Below are 21,840 nucleotides of genomic sequence, written 5' to 3'. Positions count from 1 at the left end.
TTTTTTTGAGGGATGTCCCTAGAACCGATGAGGATGTTCACTTGAAATGGTCTAGGGCTAGGCAGACATGTAGGTACCAGACATGTACACCAATGAAGGAGCAGTACAGACCTGCACTTCTATGCTTGGTAAATGAGCCTTACTTTGATGAAAACTTTAGTGTTCTATAAATGACTAACTTCTCTGCCGGGCATTAGGGCATACAGTTTCTGTTTTTAAAGGCTGTACAAGAATACAGAGTAATAAGATGAATGTAATACTTACAGACACATATGCTACAAGACAAGTAATCAGGGAAGCAGTGATAGCATATGGAATAGAGGTATTTGGACTCTTAGCTTCCTCTCCGGTGGTGGCAATGATGTCAAAGCCAATGAAGGCGTAGAAACATGTGGCTGCCCCTTTCAGCACCTGCAATACAAGTGATGACTGTGTAAATAAATCACACTAATTGTATTTTTGTTATTGTTTATCTAGACCAGGGTTTCCCGAACACATACTCAAGGCACATCAACAGTTCAGGATTTAAGGAAATCCACACCTGAGGACAGGTGACCTAACCACCTGTGCTTCAGCATGGATATCAGATAAACTTGTACTGTTAGTGTGCCCTGAGGACTGAGGCTGGCAAATACAGGGGAAGATGTATGAAGCAGTGATAATGGAGAAGTGAGCCAGAGGAGAAGTGGCCCATGGCAACCAATCAGCTGCTCTGTATCATTTTATATTTTGCAAATTATAGATGTTACTTCAGTGCTGATTGGTTGCCATGGGCTACTTCTCCTCTGGCTCACTTCTCTTCCCTTATCACTGCTTCATACATCTCCATACATCTTATTGTCTAATAGAGAAGTTATCAATGTCTTTAAAAAAAAAAAAAAAGGTGGCATATATTTGAAGAAAATTTGAATGAGGGAATAAACCTGAATTTATGTTATTGTCATGTATACCTTTCATCAGGTCTAGCTTCAAGTTTTTAAGATGGTTGGTTTTTTGTACTCTAGCATATTATAAGCATAGGCGTGCGCAGCCCCTGTTATTAGGTGGTGCACCATTGGAGGGGCGTGTCTATCACTACCTACTGGGCGTGTCTATCACCGCCTACTGGGCAGCAATACAAACAGATTGCGACTTATTTATGTATATTGGCAAAATGAATCTCTCCACCCACCCCCCCACACACACACATATATACACAGTAGAAACAGAGACAGGGTGCACCGGAGGTGTGCAACAAAAATTTACATCGTCATGCCCATTACACATTAGGTCACACTCTGTAATGTCCATTAAACTTTATGCCACACTCTGTAATGCCTATTACACATTATACCAAACACCGTAATGCCCATTACATATTATGCCACATGCTGTTATGCCCATTACACATCATGCCACACACCATAAAGCCCATAACACAATATAACACACACTGTAATGCCAATTACACATTAGAACACATGCTTTGATGCCTATTACATATTATGCCACATAAGTGCTGGGTGGAGAGCGGGGGCAGCGGACAGGCAGAGAGCGGTGGATACCCACCCAATTCCCTAGATACAACAGGTGTGATGTATCAAATGCAATCCCCGTTCCCTGCTGCTGGTAGGGGGTCCAACCTGGAGATCATACTGTACGTGCAGCACGTATGATCTCCAGGTCTGATCAGATCGGAAGTGAGACACATGCTATTTGTCCACTACGCACACTATTATATGTAATTCGCTTTTCCTACCCCTAACCTTATAAAATATATTAATTAAATATATATATATATATATTAAATGATACCTCCCCCTCCCCCATGCTTTGATAACCTCCGGCTCCTGGTATCTCTATCCGTACCTGCTGCTGCCTGGAGTCTGCTCTGCATTCTGAGTTAAAGCCTGTTGCTGCCGCATGGATGGTGCCGGGGTGGCACTTGTATCATAACAGCGCGGCCATGCTGCAAGGAAACAGACTTTGCGCCGCAGCGCCGCGCAGGAAGTAAGTGTGTGGGCGGGCGGGTGGTGGGTCGGAGATTCGAGGAGGCATCGCATATATGGGGGAGAAACAGACTGTGCGCCGCAGCCAATACCTGCTCTGGCAAGTGCTACTTCATGCAGGCGGCGTAGCTCTGACGCATGAGCAGAGCCGCCGCTGCCATTGGGCACCCTATTCCATAAAAATGGTACTGCATGCAAGCGTGAGGGGGGTCATTAGGAGGTGCCTGTGCACCCCTGGCACCCCCCGTGCGCACGCCTATGATTATAAGTAAAGATGTGTCCTGGCTGATATACAAGCTACTGTAGCAGCGTGAGCCCTGCAGCATTTGTTACGCATTCATGGTTCGTGAATTTTGAGATCCACAATGGATCTCACGGGAATCTCAAACTGCTACTCTTTTGAAGTTGTAGGGTGACATTTAATGAGATGCGAAAGTGTGATTTGTGCTATTTTTAATTAAAAAACGGCCAAAATCGCACTTTTCCCCGAATTTGCATATTTAATGAAAAAAGGCAAAAACTGTGGTTTTTGCCGCGAATTGCACATCCTGAAGGTGCGATTTTAAGTAATGCTGGAAGAGCCTTTTCCAGATATATATCCAGATATTTTCCCATTGAAAAGTATACAAATCACATATTTAATGAGATGCGAATGCAGGAAAATGTGTCTAAATATCGCCACATGCAGTCTGTGATGCTGCACTGGCTTCATTGAACAGTGATTTCCTATTGGAAGTCTGACCTACCAGTCACCCAAGGCAGTCCCATTGGGAGGTGTTCCCTCCCTCCAGATCTTTTTTTTTTTGCCATATACTATTGTAAGCCCAGTTAGTGTGCCACTTTCGCTTGCCATACTTTGGACAAGGTGCCGACAGCAATACTATTCCCAATCGTAATCCATGTGGAAAAAATGGAAACTTAAAAAAAAAAAATTATTGACCATTGTTCATGTCGACCATTTGATTCTATCTACCTTTGTACCTGTCAATCTATGGACTATCCAGCTATCGTCCAGGATTCCCAGAGATCACAATGTCCCTTAGCCTTAACTTAGTATTCCTATATCCATAGGTATTTATAACTTTTCTTATACTGTAGTTTAAATGACAGCACAAAATTCTGCACTACAGCACAGCGGGGGCATACAGCACAGTGGGGGCATACAGCACAGCGGGGGCATACAGCACAGCGGGGGCATACAGCACAGTGGGGGCATACAGCACAGTGGGGGCATACAGCACAGTGGGCACATACAGCATTGGGGTGTGGATCAGGGAGTCAACCATAATTAGGTTGAGTGTGTAGGTTGACCCCAAAAGGTCAAAATGCATAAGGTCAACACTAGAAAAAGGCCAACGCAATCAAAAAGATGGCACAGAGAAGGTCAACACATGAACAGGTTGACGTGAGTATTTCACTTTTTTTGGTGTAAATGTCAACACATAAGCACATAGACCACCCATTAGTGTACTGTGGTTCTTTGCATGGCCAAGTGCCTTGTGCTGCTACTGCTGTGCTCTGTATACTTTACCAGTCCTAATCCACCATCCGCGTGGATGGTACACTATGAATAAGTACCCAAAAAATTTAAGCAATATCATGAAAAACTCACATAAACCTTTTCATGTGTCAACCAAAGCCACATCGACTTTTTGCTTATGTTGACATTTTGTCTATGTCGACCTTGTGCATGTTGAGCATATGGTGTTGATCAACTGACCTAAACATTCAGAGCCCAGTTTAGTACAAAATCAATATAAACCAACAAGGGAAGATAAACAGACTACAAGCAAATACAGAACACTCAAGAAGCATTAATGTAAGATTAGCATAATACTGTATATAATGAATGTATGCTACAGTATATATGAAACAAGTGTCTTAAGCCCCGTACACACGGGGGAGATATATTGCTCAGTGTCTCCTTTTCATCAGCGACCAGAGATGGTCGCTGATGAAAGGGAACCTCTGCTGGGGGAGCCACAGAGGTAATCAGCTGGTCATAAGGGGGCTAAAAATGGGAGCGCACACCCGGCGAATTATCGCTGGTGCGCACTCCAATCACTGTCAATATGGTCGCCTGCGACCATATTTCCAGCGATTTCAGCCCCTATCGCCCCCTGTGTACACAGCATTAGAGAACACGCAAAAGGAAAGCTATAATGATGCACAAGTGCAGGGAAATGCAGCAGACAAAAATAAAGGAGAGAGGGTCCTGCTCGTTGGGGCTTGGGATCAGGTTGAACAATAGGACCATACATATGATCACAACACAAATGCAAATGATACAATGCGGCAGGTGTATTAAGCCCAGTGATAAAATGGAAGGTGATTACACACCAGCCAATCAGCTGTGACAGTTAGGAGTTTATTGGCTGGTGCATTATCACCTTCCACTTTATCACAACTTTATCACTTGACCAGGCTTAATACATCTGCCCCATTGTTTCTATAATCACTTGTTTTAGCCTAGAATATACTGTATTTAGTCTCTTTACCATAAGCATAAGAGGTAGTTAATAAAATCTCTTGAAACACCTACCCCTGACCATCCATAGGGTAGAAAATTCCCGTGCGACCAGTTATTCCCATTGACAAAGAAAAACCCAGAAATCATAATAAAGATCCACACGGCAAAATTAATGACATTCAGAACATTATTAAATCCAACCGAATTCTTTACACCCAGGGCCACAATTATTGTCACAATCACTGCAATGACCAGGGCGAGAAGGTCGGGATAGGATTCTTCTCCTTTGCCTGAAAGAATGATAACAGCAGATTAAATAATACATAAGGAATATGAAGTGTGTACACGTTTATGATGTATGGAAACCAAGAGGTAAGAAAAGGAACCTCATATTGCTTAACGCTGGGTTCTTATTTGATCAAATAGTGAAGGTTGGTTCTGCCAACACAGAGCATCTTAGGATGAGTCACCACAGTGAGTAATATCATTTGGTGACTCAGACCTTCAGTGTGCAGACACTGTTTCTCCTCAGCCTATGTATCATCCCTCTGCATCAGAATGTGCACATTTGCAAACACGCACTGATGCCAGAAAAGAAATGTCTGTCCTTTTGTCAGCTTCTATTATATCTTTTTTATTACATTTATCTATCGCTTTGTGACAGGTGATACCAGTTTTCTGATGAGAGGGATGTTCAGAAAAGCTGTGAAACTACATTGGAGTGACATTGTGAGTCATTACATAGAGGGGCAATGAGTCATTATTTTATTAATGTAGTGGACCTGGCTCTATGAAAAATTATAGATAATGAGATGTATGCTTTCATTATCCAGCCTGAATTATGTTTGGCAATTAATGACTAAAGGTCTTATGCTGTGTACACACGGGGGCGATAGGGGCTATAATCGCTGGGAATATGGTCGCAGGCGACCATAATGCCAGTGATGGAAGTGTGCCCCGGCGATAAATCGCTGGGTGCGCGCTCCCGTTTTCTGCCCCATTGTAATCGCTGGTCGCAGGAGCTTGCTCCTGCGACCAGCTAATTACCTCTGCGGCTCCCCCAGCAGAGGTTCCTTTTCATCAGCGACCATCTCTGGTCGCTGATGAAAAGGAGAAACTGAGCAATATATTGCTAGCAATATATCTCCCCCCCGTGTGTACGCACCTTTAGATATCTCCTGTGTTTTCTAAGTAATGCTGTGTACACACGGGGTAATATGATTGCTGGGGATATATTGCTAGCAATATATCCCCAGCAATCATATTGCTCAGTGTCTCCTTTTCATCAGCGATGAAAAGGAGACACTGCTACGGGGCGGAGGGGGAGCGCAGCAGCAGCAGACGCTGCTGCTGTCACTTTGATGGGAGGAGGGAGGGAGCAGCGACACGGGGCTGGGGAGATCAACGCTGATCTCCCCGACGCTGACCTCCCGGCACAGCGATCGCCGGGGAAAGCCGCTGCTCCTGCGACCAGCGACCATTAGGCAGTGCACACGGGAGCGCGCTCAGCGACCATATTCCCAGCGATTTCACATGAAATTGCACCCGTGTGTACTCACCTTAAGGCAATATACCACAATCCCGATTATGTCAAGGGTGCTGGGATCTTTTGTGAGAATAAAGCTAGAGGAATCAGTAGGCAGCGTGGTAAGTATTACTAAATGCAAGAAGTGTACAGTATATGGGCATAATGTATCTGCAGTGAAGTGCCATTTTTTGCAGTGTTCTGCAGTGTATATAAATGTAACGGGATATGGTCATTGGGTCTACAGCAAGTTGGTGGACAAGCTTTAGGTCAAGACCATTAGGTCCATGGACGTGCGGTGAGGTAAATGGCTCAAGAGTCCCTGGCAAGTACCAGAACCAGATATGCACACAATATATGAGCCATAGGGTACATTCCAGCATTATACACATGTGTAGCAGTTTACACTGCTGGAGATTCGCTGAGTTTTGATAAGAGATGTGCAGAAAAGGTAGCCAGATGAGGCACTGCCTCACCTGCCATAGACTTTTTACTCCAGCGTTTTGACTATAAAAATGATTAGAATAATAAAAATAAGATTTTTTTTATAAATTATTTGTATTTTTGACATACTTTATCAATTCAAAACACCGGCATATACGCTAGTATGACAGGAAAGGCTGTGCCTCACCTCACCGCACGCCACTGGCTTAGGTTGACATGGGGATAGGTCGACATGTATTTAAGTCGACATGGGTTTAGGTCGACACAAGCATTAGGTCGACAGGGTCTAGGTCGACAGTCAAAAGGTCTACTTATAAAGGTATATTTACTAAAGTTGCAGGTTTACTGAGGTGGAGATGTTGCATATAGCAACCAATACTATTCTTATTATTATTATTTACCTTCTAGAAGATGATAGCTGGAATCTTATTGGTCGCTACTGGCAGCATCTCCAATTCTTTTATAATGTGTCAGCAGCTAGGTTGTCTGGAAAATGTGAACTGTTGGTAGCTCTTAAGGACTGGAGTTGGCTACCACTGAGCTATATGATAATATGTACCATAGGTCAGAATGACAAAATCTTCATATCTACCAGTGTGTACACACTATGGACCTTATTCTGGTCTGTTCGCATGGGGCCAATGTTTTTAATGTACGCATTTCTGCGCATGTGCCTGGTGCGTGTGGCAACGGCAAACAGAATGTTCTCCGGGTACACGCACCGATCCTTGCGAGCGGAGGGCGGCCCATTAGCATATGGCATTCTTCAGGGCATTCTTATGCTTTTGTGGACATGCGGAGAGTGGGCAGCTGACATCACCGGTGTCAGATGCCCGCCCACTTCCCCCTGAACGTGCACGCATACTGTAGGTAAGGTTGCTCAGAGCAAACTTACACATGCATGCATCTTCCACATCTTTCAATGGCCTGCGATGATCGAAAGATGTGGGAATTTCCCACTGACATGCAAATGTGTGTTTATGTGAAACATCCGTTCTAGGGCATGCAAATGGTGGGCCGGCATACGACCGATCGCAAGGCGGGGTTTGGTGGACTCGCAAGGCCGCAAATTCGCAGCCTTGCGAATCAACCAGAATACCCATCTATGTCGCTGATGAGGTGCGCTCCCACACATCATCAGTGACATCCTCCGGGATCTGTATATGCAAGACGATGAAGGACATTGCACAGAGGGCCATGCTGTAAAATGCAGCATGGCCCCGGCTCCATCGCTGCCGGCATCAGCAAGTGTTACTAATCCAGCCATGCGTATACATTACTGCACAGGCGCTGTGCAGCATATTGAGATGAGGGAGGGTCTTGTTAACAATATGGAGTGTATACACTAGAGGATATTGTAAAATATATTGTTCAGAAGGCCCTTTATGTACGGTATATTTTACAATATCCTCTAGTGAGTATGGAGCTTTAGATCAGATTTAAATCTATTTAAAAGTTAAATACACACTTTGATGTCAGTTGGATTTTGCAAATCGAAATGGCAAACCTAGAAATATATTGCACATAGCAACCAATGCCATTCTTCTTATTATTTACCTTCTAGAAGATGATAGCTGGAATCTTATTGGTTGCTACTGGCAGCATCTCCAATTATTTAAAATCACACCAATATAAATATATTATAAATATACCCCCAAAACCATCTGATTGTGGTTGTGTTTATAAAAAAAAGGGAACCACTGATATACAACATCTACAGTAAAACTGAATCAAGTTTCTTATACAAACACATTTGCAAATAACTGCAGTAATTACCCAATCCATTTAAAGTCCCCACGCTCTGAATTAACCAGTGGCTGATGGTGTGATTGGCAAGGGAATCAAACATGCTACTGAGGGCACTTGCTCCAGCTGCTGTCCCAATAAGATACTCTAGGATTAAATTCCATCCAATGAAGAACGCCACAAATTCACCAACAGTCACATAACTGTATGTGTAGGCAGAGCCTGTGGTTTTAGGGACACGTACTCCAAATTCTGCATAGCACACACCTGTGGAGAAAATATTTATAGATTAAACCACCATCTAAAAACATAATATAAAATGTTGACTTTAAATCTAAAAGGTTACTAAAAAAAGTAATATGTTTTTTGTTTTGTTGCATAGTAATAAAGATTACATATTTAAACATAACTGTTATTGCTTTGTAATAAATTATTGGACGATTGAACCATTTTATTTGGCAGGGTGTTGTACCTTAAAGTCTGCAGGTTTCACTCTCAGTAATTTCCATTTATACATATTTATTTATTTACAGTTTTTTATATAGCGCAGCATATTCCGTTGCACTTTACATATTGGAAAACAGTTAGATAGCGCTACCAATTATACCAGACATAACGGACAATGGGGGTAGATGTATGAAGCAGTGACACGGGAGAAGTGAGCCAGAGGAGAAGTGGCCCATGGCAACCAATCAGCACTGAAGTAACATCTATAATTTGCATAATACAGAGCAGCTGATTGGTTGCCATGGGCCACTTCTCCCTTATCCTCCTCCCTTATCACTTCTTCATACATCTACCCCAACAGTACAGAAATATATTTTGACAGTTATTTTGAAATGCGTGGCACAATCAATATAATACTTTAAGTGTGGATGGTATATGAATCATTGTGCATGCCAATAATCCCTAAACAATCTACTGATAAAGTGATAAAACTATGAACCATATAAATCTTGATTTCCTACCAGTTCTGCCCGGAAAGTAAGCCCTGAGCTTTTGCAGGCTAACATGCAATAACTATATTGTGGGCAATTAGGGTTTATTGTGTTACAGAAATGAATGCAAACCACAAAGTCTGCGTATGGAGCCACTCATCTTCATTTTCTAATTTGGATCTTGGCAGCTGGGCCTAGAATGAAATTAATCTGTGTGCAGAGGAAGAGCGAACTTGGCATGTAATAAATGATGTTGCTGTAAATGTGTGCAAAGCATATGCAATGTATTTAATTCTCCTTGTACGTCAGACGAGGGTCATCCAGTGATTGCAATCAGCTTGATGAACCGCTGCATTTTCCAACAATATTTTGACCCATCCTAGTTTAATTTAAGAAGAAAGCATAAATATATGATAGTTATAAGGCAATGGGCGTTAATGATAATGGCAAATTCCTATCATGATTGATTATACTTAATAATATAATAGGAATTCATGACAATTGGACTTCTCATTAGCAGTAATGTGGCTGTGTTTGTACAGACACAGACACAGATGGTTTATGTACCGCTTAATCATTGTTGATTTATTGCGGTTTTAAGCTCCCAGTTGTCTGCTACAAGGGGCAATATGAAGCACAGTGCACTGCTGACGATTGCACAGAGACTGCAGCATCCTATTCCAGCAAATCTAGCTTTTATTTGCAAGAAATAAAATCTTTTTTTTTTTTAACCTGTGCACAATTGTGTACCAATTGTCATAAATATCACTCTAATATTTTGGTAGAACTTCTAGATGTTTTATCTTACTATTTATTTTAATACAGTATCTTTTTATTTAAGACTTGTATGTGTTCACTTCAAAGCAGTGAAATAAACAGCGAATCACAACATGCACATCAGGCTTCAATAAAAATGCAGGGATCAAAAATAAATCACAACTGCACCACAGTGATCAGGGAGTAAGTATTAAATCAGAAGCAATAATGGTAAATTATAGCACAATAGGGGTGAGAAATGGAGATGAGGAGGAAATAGGTATGGTAGTGATAAGAAAGAGATGGGCTGGGCAGGGGGAAGGAGGATATAGGGAGGAGATAGGTCAGGAAGGCAGGATAAAGGTTGGGCAGGAGTGGGAGGAGATAGAACAGACAGGGGGCCAGATGCACTAAGCTTCGAAGTGATAAAATAGAGTGATAAACAAAAAACAACCAATCAGCTCCTGCCTGACATTTTTCAAACACAATCTGTGACATGGCCGGTAGGAGCTGATTGGCTGGCTGTTTATCACTCTCCATTTTATCACTTTTGAAGCTAAGTGCATCTGGCCCAGGGGGAGGGAGAAAAGATAGGGATGGATTGGACAATGGGAGGGAGGATATAGGTCAGACAAGGGAAGGAGCATATATGGTCAGCTATATTTCCTAATGGTAGAAAGGAATATAACGTTATAGGGGGAGGAGCAAGATCCTAACATGGTAGCCCAAATTGACCTGTGTGGGCTTGCTTCGCTCGCCATGCTTCGAGCTTGGTGGCTCGCTTTGCTTTGCTCAGTACCTGCTTACTAAAGGCTCACAGCCTTGCTCCTCCTCCAGGATATGAAAGGTCCTTTCTCCCACTATGTTTTAGCAACTACCGACAAAATAGGGAAGAGATAGGTCAGGCATGAGGAGGGTTTTTGGTTTGGGCCCGCATGGAAGTGGCATGCAGACCCTCCTCTCTCTTCACCTGCCCCTAGCAAAACACTGCCTTCAGCATAACATTTGAAGATTGGGGGTAAATATGGGGGTAAATAATATGAGTTGTTTAGGAAGCATTTATCCAAACATTGGAATGTAAAGTTAAAGACAGGGCTATTTTTAAACCGGAAGCCACGGAACGCCATTCCTGAAGCTCTTTTGCAAAATTACATAATCAGGAAGTGTTCCGGGACCTCTGCGGCCTGCCCTGCTGTCTGTCTCCTCCGCCACCGCTGACCCTGCCGCTGCTTCCCTTTGGAGGGGAGGATAGAGCATTGCACATCTCTCCTTGCCCTCACAGTGTGCCTGTGATTGGACCTCGTGGGCTGGCTCCTGTTTGGCTGCCGGGCTGCGAGCCAATCAGAGGTCACGGGCTGTCATCCAATCAGGAGCTGCATTGGCTATGCTTTATTTAGATTTGCACCACTGGCTGGGGCATTATGTGTTAAAAAAAAGTTTATGCAACAATTGCCCTGCCCTTTTGTTATCTCCACCCACATATGAGCCCAATTCTGCCCCATCAACAGTTCCTGAACCTATTTTCATTCAAAAATAGCACTGGTTAAAGAGCTCTTTGTTATTTCATGTAATTACAATCAATGAAACAAAAAGACTAATTAATCTTAATCGATCTTTCCAGCTGTTGTAGAACTACAAGTCATAGAATGTCCGGTACTTATGTAGTATCTGGACGCCCAATTTTTTGATTGTATGCCTTAACTTAAGGCATACAATCAGATGCGATGCGATAATCGCATCGCATGCAACCAAATCGCATGCGATGCGATCGACCCGATTTTCCATAGAATTCATTGTAAAAATGGTCTTGTTCATTTCCCTACTATCCAAGTGGGCATGGAGTTGGATATAAACCTGAAGCGAGCCACCGAGCCCGAAGCGTGGCGAGCGCAGCGAGCCCCGCGAGGGGACGCAGATTATTTAAAATGTATTCCATGTCACCAAAATAATCCGCATGCGCTCGCCACGCTTCGGGCTCGGTGGCTCGCTTCGCTCGCCACAGGTTTATATGCAACTCCATGCCCACTTGGATAGTAGGGAAATGAACAAGACCATTTTTACAATGAATACTATGGAAAATCGGGTCGATCGCATCGCATCGCATGCGATTTGGTCAGATGCGATGCAATGCGATCGACCCGATTTCAAAATCGGGCGTCCAGATACTACATAAGTACCGAATGTCCTACAAGACAGCAGTTGGAGAGCAGGAGTCAGCAGAGAAGTCTGGTTTAGATCATTCAGATCTTTAATGTAATTAGTCTCACTCCCAGTGAGATCAATACTGGTGGTAATGTCTTCTTTAGTAGTCATTAAATCTGTTGTTGCCAGACACAAATTGGGATTTTCCACATTTATATTGTGCATGAGGTTGCCTAGAAACAGATGTGATGACACAAGTTGAATACGATCACAAATGTCTTGGTGTTTAGCTTCCTACGCAGTTCCTGGCATTATGAACGCAGTGTGTCCTTGGAGGCGCGGTAACATAGATAAGGTTTCATTGGAAGAATTTCGGTGGTTGTGAATTTCTCAAACAATACAGTACATGATACAATACAGCTAAGTGCACGCGGCTTTCTATGCAGAATAAATCAATAGTATCCCCCTGAGCATAACCATGAAATTCTAACCCTAATTAGCAAGTACTGTATGCTGTTCTGTATATATTATGTCTAAAACACAAATAAAAGCATAGCTTATTTCCGATGGTTACAGTACCCACTAAAATTCCCTACTGCAAGAGCAACTAATCCCGCACTGAGTGCGCATTGCCCAGCTGGCCTGGCAACTGTTTTTGTTAAATTAGCCTAAAAAGATTTTGGTGAGAAAAATTCTAATACCTTGTTTATATTATAATCCCCTTTAAATTACTCTATGTAGTTATGATGGCGACAGTAGGGCTTAATTCATGTTATAAAGTATGTTGTTGGTTTTTTTTTTAAATAACATATACATCAGATTATACAAACTAAAAAAAAATATTTTTGTAAAAGTGGAACTGAAAGCCGAGTCTAGGTTTAGATTCCACTGTGTATGTGAGAACCAGCACAGACAGGTCACATGTATGAATATGTCAACTTATTATTCATTTAATAATATTTCACAGTTAAGTGTATGGTGATACGGTCACTAGGTCTACAAGAATGAGGTAGAAATGCATGTAGGTCGACATGACTGAAGGCCAAAATGGTTAGGTCAACAGGCGGTATTTAATGCCCTACCATCAACTAGGGCGTGGTGGGACAATAAAATAATGTGCTGAGTGTAGCGAGACACTGAGCCCGAAGCATGGTAAGCCATGCGAGGGGACGCGGCGCTACGTTTCAGTGTCCATGTCGACTGTTTCAACATTTGGGTAAAAAAAAACATGTCGACCGTTTGTCTGTCGACATTCCCCATGTCGACCTAATGATTGTGCTGACCTAATGACCCATGTTGACCTAACCCATGTCGACCTTCAGTCATGTCTATCTTCATGCATGTCGACCTAGTGGTGTTGACCTAGTTGCTGTCTATCCAATGATCCCATTCCAGTGTATGTGCGTGTGCGGGGGGTTAGGAGAGGTAACCTTTGCCTAAGACCCTAGATACGTTTCAATAAACCCCCTCTTCCCCTAAGAAAACTGCAACAACTGTGAAGTTTGCCAAATGGTAAAGCATGATTTGTGATTCCAGAGAAAGCAAATCCCCTGCTCCAGAGTCTAATGCAGTGCTCTATGCACCACTGTACTGGAGTGTAGAGTATATACTGTAATACCCCTTTTCCACTAGAAGAAATAACCCGGTAATCTCCACGGGGACGCGCTTCTACCCGGGTTTTGCTGCTAGTGGAAATGCTCCCTTTCAAATAACCCGGTTTGGATTCCCTGGCAATCCTACCCAGGTCATGATCAGGGTAGCACCCGGTTCGCAACCGGCTTTAAGGGTAGTGGAAACGCTCCCTAACCGGGTTATTTGACTGAGCATGTAAAAATCTTCACTGATTGGTGCTGCTGGGGCGCTGATGAGTGATGTCATCACTCAGAGCCCCGCAGACTGCGCACATAGCACGGAGGACAGCGTTGTGTGCACATGTGCTGCATGTCTGTCCTGCTGACTTTCCCCTGCTGTATCAGAGGCTGCTCCAGCAGCCACCTTCCTCTCTGCCGCCAGCACCACAGGCTGCCCGAGCGGACACTGCTAATCATCCCGCAGCACAACTTCATTATGGCTGCCAGCAATTGGTCTGATGCTGAAGTGAAGGAGCTGCTGCTCATTAGGGCAGAGGAGGAAATCAAGCGCCAGGTGACTGGTACCGTAAAAGACGCAATCTTGTACAGAAATATTGCCCAGATGCTGGAGTCTAGGGGGATACACCGCTCTCACCAGCAAGTGCTTAACAAATTGAAAGTACTAAAGAGGCAGTTCACCAAGGTCTCTGACCAGAACAGGAAAAAAAGCGGTGCCGCACGGGTCGAGTGGGTCCATTACGATCTATGCTGCAGGGCATTTGACAACACAGCTCTGATTAATCCTGTGGCACTGTCATCCTCGTTGGCCAGCCAGATGGAGAGTAGCCAGGAGCCACCAATGGAGAGTAGCCAGGAGCCACCAGACACACAGTCCACCATGGCAATGTCACCATGCTGCCCAAATTCTCCGCTCCTGATTTCGGAAGATGGCGATGAAGAGTGCAGTCAACTTGATAGGTCTGCTTTGTCTGACACCGCACAGTCCATGGCGGAGGAGGGGTCCGAAACAGCAACGGAGCAAGTGACTGAACATCAAACACCAAAACTGCGTTCAAATAGTAAGTAAAAAAAACATTTATCCCAGTTATCAACGGTATATGTTGCAGAGTGCCGCAAGTGTGCAGGTGGGATAGGGCCGTAAGCACAGGGCTGCAAACACCTCTGCTATTTAATGTTTATAGTGTATTTTTGTTTGTCCCATTTGCAGTTTACAAGGTGCCGGCAAAGAAGAAAAAAGCAAACCGTTCCGATCAAGCGGCGAGAGCTTTCTCTTCAGTAGTAATAGAACAACTGCGTGAAATGGACTCCGACATGCAGGCCAATGAGGATGCTCGTATGGAGAAGTTTTTAGAAAATGAAAGACAGATGCAGCACTCTTTCTTGGATCAATTAAAGGACATGCAGGACAGACAATTGTCCTTCTTGGAACGGATACTTAATCGTGGGTATATGCCACCTCCTCATTATCCAATGTATCCGCCACATGCTTCACAGGCCCCAGCATACCCAGCACACCATGAGTATGCGTATGGCCAATACAGTAGAGGGCCAACTCCCTCCGCCCCTAGCACTTCGTGTGAGCAACCACACCGAGAGCCTCTACCATATAGAGGCCCCAGTAGCCACGCCCCCAGCACAGCAATTAGCTACCACCCCACCACTGGTGCTAGCCACGCACCCAACACTTCCACTAGCTATGCCTCCAGCACTGCTACCAGTGCCCCACTAAACCCAGAGTATAGTGAGGCAAACACCACTAGCCTTGACAACACGCTGCTGCCAAACCTAGACTCCCCTGAATTTACTGTATATCGTAATTTGTCCTAAGAAATTATTGTTTTTTTTCCTTCAAAGTTCTTTATTGCATTATTGCAATAACAATGTTGAATACATTTGCATTCAGTCGCCTTGTGGGCACAGTTTGGTTAACCCCTTCCTGACAGAGCTAGTTTTGGCGTTCCTGACAGAGCCATTTTTTTCAAATCTGACATGTCTCACTTAAGTGGGGATAACTTTTTTTTGCTTTTACTTATCCCAGTGATTTTGAGATTGTTTTTTCGTGACACATTGTACTTCAAATTAGTGGTAAATTTGGGTCGATACAGTCTGTGTTTTTTTGTGAAAAATACCAAAATGTCGTGAAAAAATGGAAAATTTAGCGATTTGCAAAATGTTAAATTTTCTGCTTGTGAGACAAATAATCATACCACTCAAAATAGTTAATAACTAACATAGACCATATGTCTACTTTATGTTGCCATCATTATTTCAACTTCCTTTTCATTTTTTTGGACACTAGGAGGCGTAAAATATGAATAGCAAATTCTCAAATTTTCAAGAAAATTTCAAACACTGATTTTTTTAGGGACCAGTTCAGTTCTGATGTGACTTTGAGGGACTTGTATGTGAGACACCCCCATAAATGATGCCATTTCAAAAACTGCACCCCTCACAGTATTCAAAACAGCATTTTGGAAGTTTGTTAACCCTTTAGGTGTTTCACAGGAATTAAAACAAAGTGTAGGTGAAATTTCAAAATTTCATTTTTTTTGCAGAGTTTCAATTTTAATACATTTTTCTAACGAATACAGTAGATTTTACTAGAGAAATGTGACTAAAAATTGATTCCCCCAATTCTTTTGTTTTCATAAATATCCTATATGTGGCCCTAGTGTGCACGGTGACCAAACCACAGGCTTCATAATAGAAGGAGCACCTACTTGATTTTGGAGCCCCTTTTTTATGAGATTATTTTTTAGGCACCATGTAGGTTTCTAGGCACCATAAGATGCTAAAAGTTAGGAACCCCCCCACAAGTGACCCCATTTTGCAAACTACACCCTTCAGGGAATTCATCTAGGGGTATAGTGTACATTTCAAACCCCCAGGGGTTTCACCAATTGTGGTACAACTGGGCAGTGAAAATAAAAAAAAATAATTTTTCATTTTCACAGCTCAGTTGTATCAAAATTGGTGAAACCCCTGGGGGTTTGAAATGTACACTATACCCCTTGATGAATTCCCTGAAGGGTGTAGTTTGCAAAATGGGGTGACTTGTGGGGGGGTTCCACTGTATTGGTGCAACATAGCACCCACCATTCATTCCACCAAAATCTGTGCTGCAAAATCCAAAAATCACTCCTTCCCTTCTGAGTCCTGCCATGCACCCAACTGGTATTTTTTGGTCACATGTGAGGCATTGCCGTACTCGGGAGAAATTGGGGCACAGATTTTAGGGTGCTTTGTCTCCTTCATTCCTTGTGAAAATTAAAAATTTTGAGCCAGATCTGCATTTTTGTGTAAAAAAATGTAATTTTTTACAGAAAAATGCAGTTTTGGCTCAAAATTTTTCATTTTCACAAGGAATGAAGGATACAAAGCACCCCAAAATCTGTGCCCCAATTTCTCCCGAGTACGGCAATGCCTCACATGTGACCAAAAAATACCAGTTGGGTGCATGGCAGGACTCAGAAGGGAAGGAGTGATTTTTGGATTTTGCAGCACAGATTTTGGTGGAATGAATGGTGGGTGCTATGTTGCACCAATACAGTGGAACCCCCCCACAAGTCACCCCATTTTGCAAACTACACCCTTCAGGGAATTCATCTAGGGGTATAGTGTACATTTCAAACCCCCAGGGGTTTCACCAATTGTGGTACAACTTGGCAGTGAAAATAAAAAAAAAAAATTTTTCATTTTCACAGCTCAGTTGTATCAAAATTGGTGAAACCCCTGTGGGTTTGAAATGTACACTATACCCCTTGATGAATTCCCTGAAGGGTGTAGTTTGCAAAATGGGGTGACTTGTGGGGGGGTTCCACTGTATTGGTGCAACATAGCACCCACCATTCATTCCATCAAAATCTGTGCTGCAAAATCCAAAAATCACTCCTTCCCTTCTGAGTCCTGCCATGCACCCAACTGGTATTTTTTGGTCACATGTGAGGCATTGCCGTACTCGGGAGAAATTGGGGCACAGATTTTGGGGTGCTTTTTCTCCTTCATACCTTGTGAAAATTAAAAATTTTGAGCCAGAACTGCATTTTTCTGTAAAAAAATGTAATTTTTTACAGAAAAATGCAGTTCTGGCTCAAAATTTTTAATTTTCACAAGGAATGAAGGAGACAAAGCACCCCAAAATCTGTGCCCCAATTTCTCCCGAGTACGGCAATGCCTCACATGTGACCAAAAAATACCAGTTGGGTGCATGGCAGGACTCAGAAGGGAAGGAGTGATTTTTGGTGGTGGAATGAATGGTGGGTGCTATGTCGCATTAGCAAGACCCCCGAAGCACCAATACAGTGGAACCCCCCCACAAGTGACCCCATTTTGGTCACCAGCTTTGGGATGGGGGCTGGCGCTGCGGCTGGCGGGGGGGTGGGAGCGGTGCTGGCGCTGCGGCAGCCGGGTGGGTGGGAGGGAGGGGGGCTGCCGGGTGGGAGGGGGGGGGGGGCTGGCGATCGGTGGTGATCGGTGCTGTACAGCACCGATCACTGTGTTACCGAGCGGCTTAGCCGCCGGTAACACAGAAAACGCTGCAATTGGCTGTTCACATTTGAACAGCCAATCGCAGCGATCGCCGCGAGGGGGGATGTCTGCTGTCAGGGACAGCAGACATCTCCAAACTGTCACCGCGTCTATAGACGCGGTGACAGTAAAACCATGACGTATATATACGTCTTCGGTCGGGAAGTACCTCCCGACCATGACGTATATATACGTCGGGAATATCTATGTATATATATGTGTGTGTGTGTGTGTGTATGTATATGTATATATGTGTATATATGTGTGTATATATATGTATATATATATATATATATATATATATATATATATATATATATATATATATATATGTGTGTGTGTGTGTATGTATATATATATATATATATATATATATATGTATATATATATATATATATATATATATATAATATATATATATATATATATATATATATATATATATATAAAATTGAGCTGATTTGATTTCTTTTTATTTTTAGCAGCTCATGCTGCTGCTGCTGCTGTTGCTGTGGGTACGGGGGTGGGCGGGGGGAGCGCACGCTGCGTGCGCTCCGGCTGCGACTGCCGGGTGCTGCTGGCCTGCTGCCCTGGACGGTGAGCTGCCGGGGGGGTGGGAGGGGGTGTCTGCGGATCGGTGGTGATCGGTGCTGCACCGATCACCACCGATTTCTGTGTTACCGAGCGGCATAGCCGCCGGTAACACAGAAATAGCTGTGATTGGCTGTTCAGATTTGAACAGCCAATCACAGCGATCGCCGACCGGGGGGGGCACCCCTGCCCCCCCTGGGCGGCGAGGGGGGATGTCTGCTGTCAGGGACAGCAGACATCTCCTAACTGTCACAGCGTCTATAGACGCAGTGACAGTTACAAGCCATGACGTACATGTACGTCCAATGTCGGGAAGTCCTTCCCGACCATGACGTACATGTACGTCAAATGTCGGGAAGGGGTTAAAGCCTACATCTTGCACTTTTAAAAATTCTTATGGGCACTTGTTTTTTAACATGTTTACGTGCCCTTTTTTCATTGTTATGTATGCCAAAGGCTCAGGTGTACGGCAAACATTTTACCTGTCTCTGTTTTGTTACCCTTTTTTGGCATGTCTTTTCTTGTCTAAAGTTTTTTTGGTAAGGAATAAGGCGCTACATCAGATTCCTTACCAAAATACCGATTTGCATTGCTTCTATTGGGGCGAAGAAGGAATAGCCCTCGGGTTTAGACCAGTGGTTCCCAACCCTGGTCCTCAAGTACCCCCAGCAGTGCACGTTTTCCAGGTCTCCCTGCAGGTGCACTCATTATTCAGGCACATTTGAAAAGATCCACAGGTGGAGCTAATTATAGCACCTGTGATTCTGTGTGGAGACCTGCAAAACATGCACTGTTGGGGGTACTTGAGGACCAGGGTTGGGAACCACTGGTTAAGGCAAGGCAGCATAACACCAGAAAGAAGCACCCAGGACTCTGTTGTTACCCTTTTTTGGCATGTCTTTTCTTGTATTGTGTGAAGAAACTTTTAAAAGTTCCAAATATTTAATATTTTACAGTAAAATATTACAAATGTTATTTAAAAAGAAATGAGTGTGGTAATATTTGCCAGTAAAAAAAAAAAGTTATTTTAACAGAAATGAGTGTGGTCTCTTCTTCTAATATGGTAATATTTTTAATGGTGGCCCTTTTGGTGTAATGGTGGCCCTATTTTGTGACCTCCCATGGTAAAGCCCTTTAAAAAGGCTTTTTCTTATGTTTATCTATAGGGAAAAAAAGGCCTTACCCGGGTTAAGTGTAAAAGTGGATGATCCGGCAATTTACCGGGTAGCACTGTAGTGGAAATGTGTCTCCAACCCATGTCCAACCCGGGTTCGAACCGGGTACAAATTACCGGTTCCGACCCAGGTTGCTAGTGGAAAAGGGGTATAAGTGAGCATCTGTGGTTAAAGCATGTGAAATACAGAAGTACATTTCTGCAATATTCACAGTTAGTAACTGTCTGTAATTCCGATCACTGATGGGGAATGGGATCGCATATGATACATATACATCTCGTATGCATCCCAAGAAGAATTGTATGCGATGTCTTAACTCAGAGAAGTCGCATAGTGTATGGGGGCCGTAAGAGGTTTTTTAATGTGTTTTTCACGTTTGCAAAATATAAGTAAACAAGTTTAAACTAATTGTTTCTAGTGTCATCATACCCACACGTATCTTTGCTTGTGTCAGGTCCCATTATAGCAGGGTTCCTCAAACTATTTTACTCTGGGACCACATCAAACAATAAAAATAATGACAGGACCCCAGCAAGTTACTGCAGAAGGTCATCACATCACATGTGTAGTCAGCAGACAGCACATACATGGCAGCATTGGGGAGTCTAACATAACAGTCAGTGATTTAAGGAGTCTAAATAATCTGTTGAGTTGCCTAAGATTAGAAAAGTCATCAGCCTGATGGTCCACAACATGGAGTCGCGACCCCATGCTGAGAAGGGTGGGACCCACTTCGGTGTCAGGACCCACAGTTTGAGAACCGCTGCATTATAGTCTTGTTACAGCCCCATCCTGCCCATAGGAAAATGCCCCTGGGAATGTGGCCTGTTAATCAAATGGATATGTAATCTTACGTAGTTTTTGTTTATTTGCTTCATGTAATATTTTGGAAGCATTCAGTGTGCCCCAGTCATTTCCATGTATACTGGCTACTTGGTCTCCTGTACTTATGAAGTGGGTGTAATGGTTAGCATTACTGCCTCACAGTGATGAGGTCATGGGTTCGATTCCCACCATGGCTCTAACTGTGCGGAGTTTGTATATTCTCCCCGTACTTGCGTGGGTTTCCTCCGGGTACTCCGGTTTCCTCCCACAATCCAAAAATATACTGGTAGGCTAATTGGCTCCCAACAAAAATTAACCCTAGAATGTCTGTGTGCGTGTATATATGTGTGGTAGGGAATATAGATTGTAAGCTCCTCTGGGGCAGGGACTGATGTGAATGTTCAAATATTCTCTGTAAAGCGCTGCGGAATCTGTGTGCGCTATATAAGAAACTGTTAATAAATAAATAATAAGTGGAGAAAAGCCAAGTTTCCATTGCAGATGGTTTTCTTCATACTTACCAGAGCTGCTCATGCATGACCCAATGAGCCTGGTCAGAGATGCATATATGTTCCAGCATTTTAATGATACATTTCGGCAGACACATTTTCTGAGGGAATTTTATATAAAAGGACTAGTTGAACGTTTTATAATTAACTTCAGGGTCATCAGGGTCAGTTTTGATTAAAATAAATTCTGAAATATCTGTATCCTATACATTCAGCTATGCTGCCATTGAAATATTATATAAAGTACCCATGGCATGCCCCAACTCTTATATAAAGTTTTACTATTAGTGCCGTACTATATTAAAAGCAGATTTAGGGACATAATCAGACATTTGGTGGCACAAAGCAAACTTTTATAAAGACCTTCATTATATTAAAGAACAAAAAAAAAAACACATTGAAATTAAACAACTGGGTGCTTATAACTATACTATGGGGAAGTAGTACATATTAAGCCTGGTGAAGTGATAAAGTGGAACATTATTACACACCAGCCAATTTGCTCCTAAATGCCATTTTCACACCCAGACAGTAACTTGACAGCTAGGAGCTGATTGGTTGGTTCATTATCATTGGCCACTTTATCACTTCCTAACGCTTCATACATCTCCC

At 43.1% G+C, this 21,840-nt stretch overlaps 1 protein-coding gene across 1 annotated transcript in view; it reads right to left on the bottom strand.

Moving 5' to 3' along the window:
- The window catches only part of SLC7A14 (solute carrier family 7 member 14), an 80,436-nt gene that overhangs the window by 14,744 nt on the left and 43,852 nt on the right, over window positions 1–21,840 (bottom strand). Inside the window, exons 3-5 of the mRNA XM_083177778.1 lie at window positions 8,204–8,440; window positions 4,531–4,748; window positions 265–411 (exon numbers count right to left, since the gene is read on the bottom strand). Of these exons, the coding sequence (XP_083033904.1) occupies window positions 265–411; window positions 4,531–4,748; window positions 8,204–8,440 (602 nt within the window). The remainder of the gene's footprint in view (window positions 1–264; window positions 412–4,530; window positions 4,749–8,203; window positions 8,441–21,840) is intronic.

This window comes from Crinia signifera, chromosome 3, assembly GCF_055691185.1.
Source record: "Crinia signifera chromosome 3, ASM5569118v1, whole genome shotgun sequence".
In the NCBI taxonomy this organism is placed as follows: Eukaryota; Metazoa; Chordata; class Amphibia; order Anura; family Myobatrachidae; genus Crinia; species Crinia signifera.
Note: the sequence above shows the minus strand (reverse complement) of the source record. Positions and strands in the feature narration are given on the sequence as shown.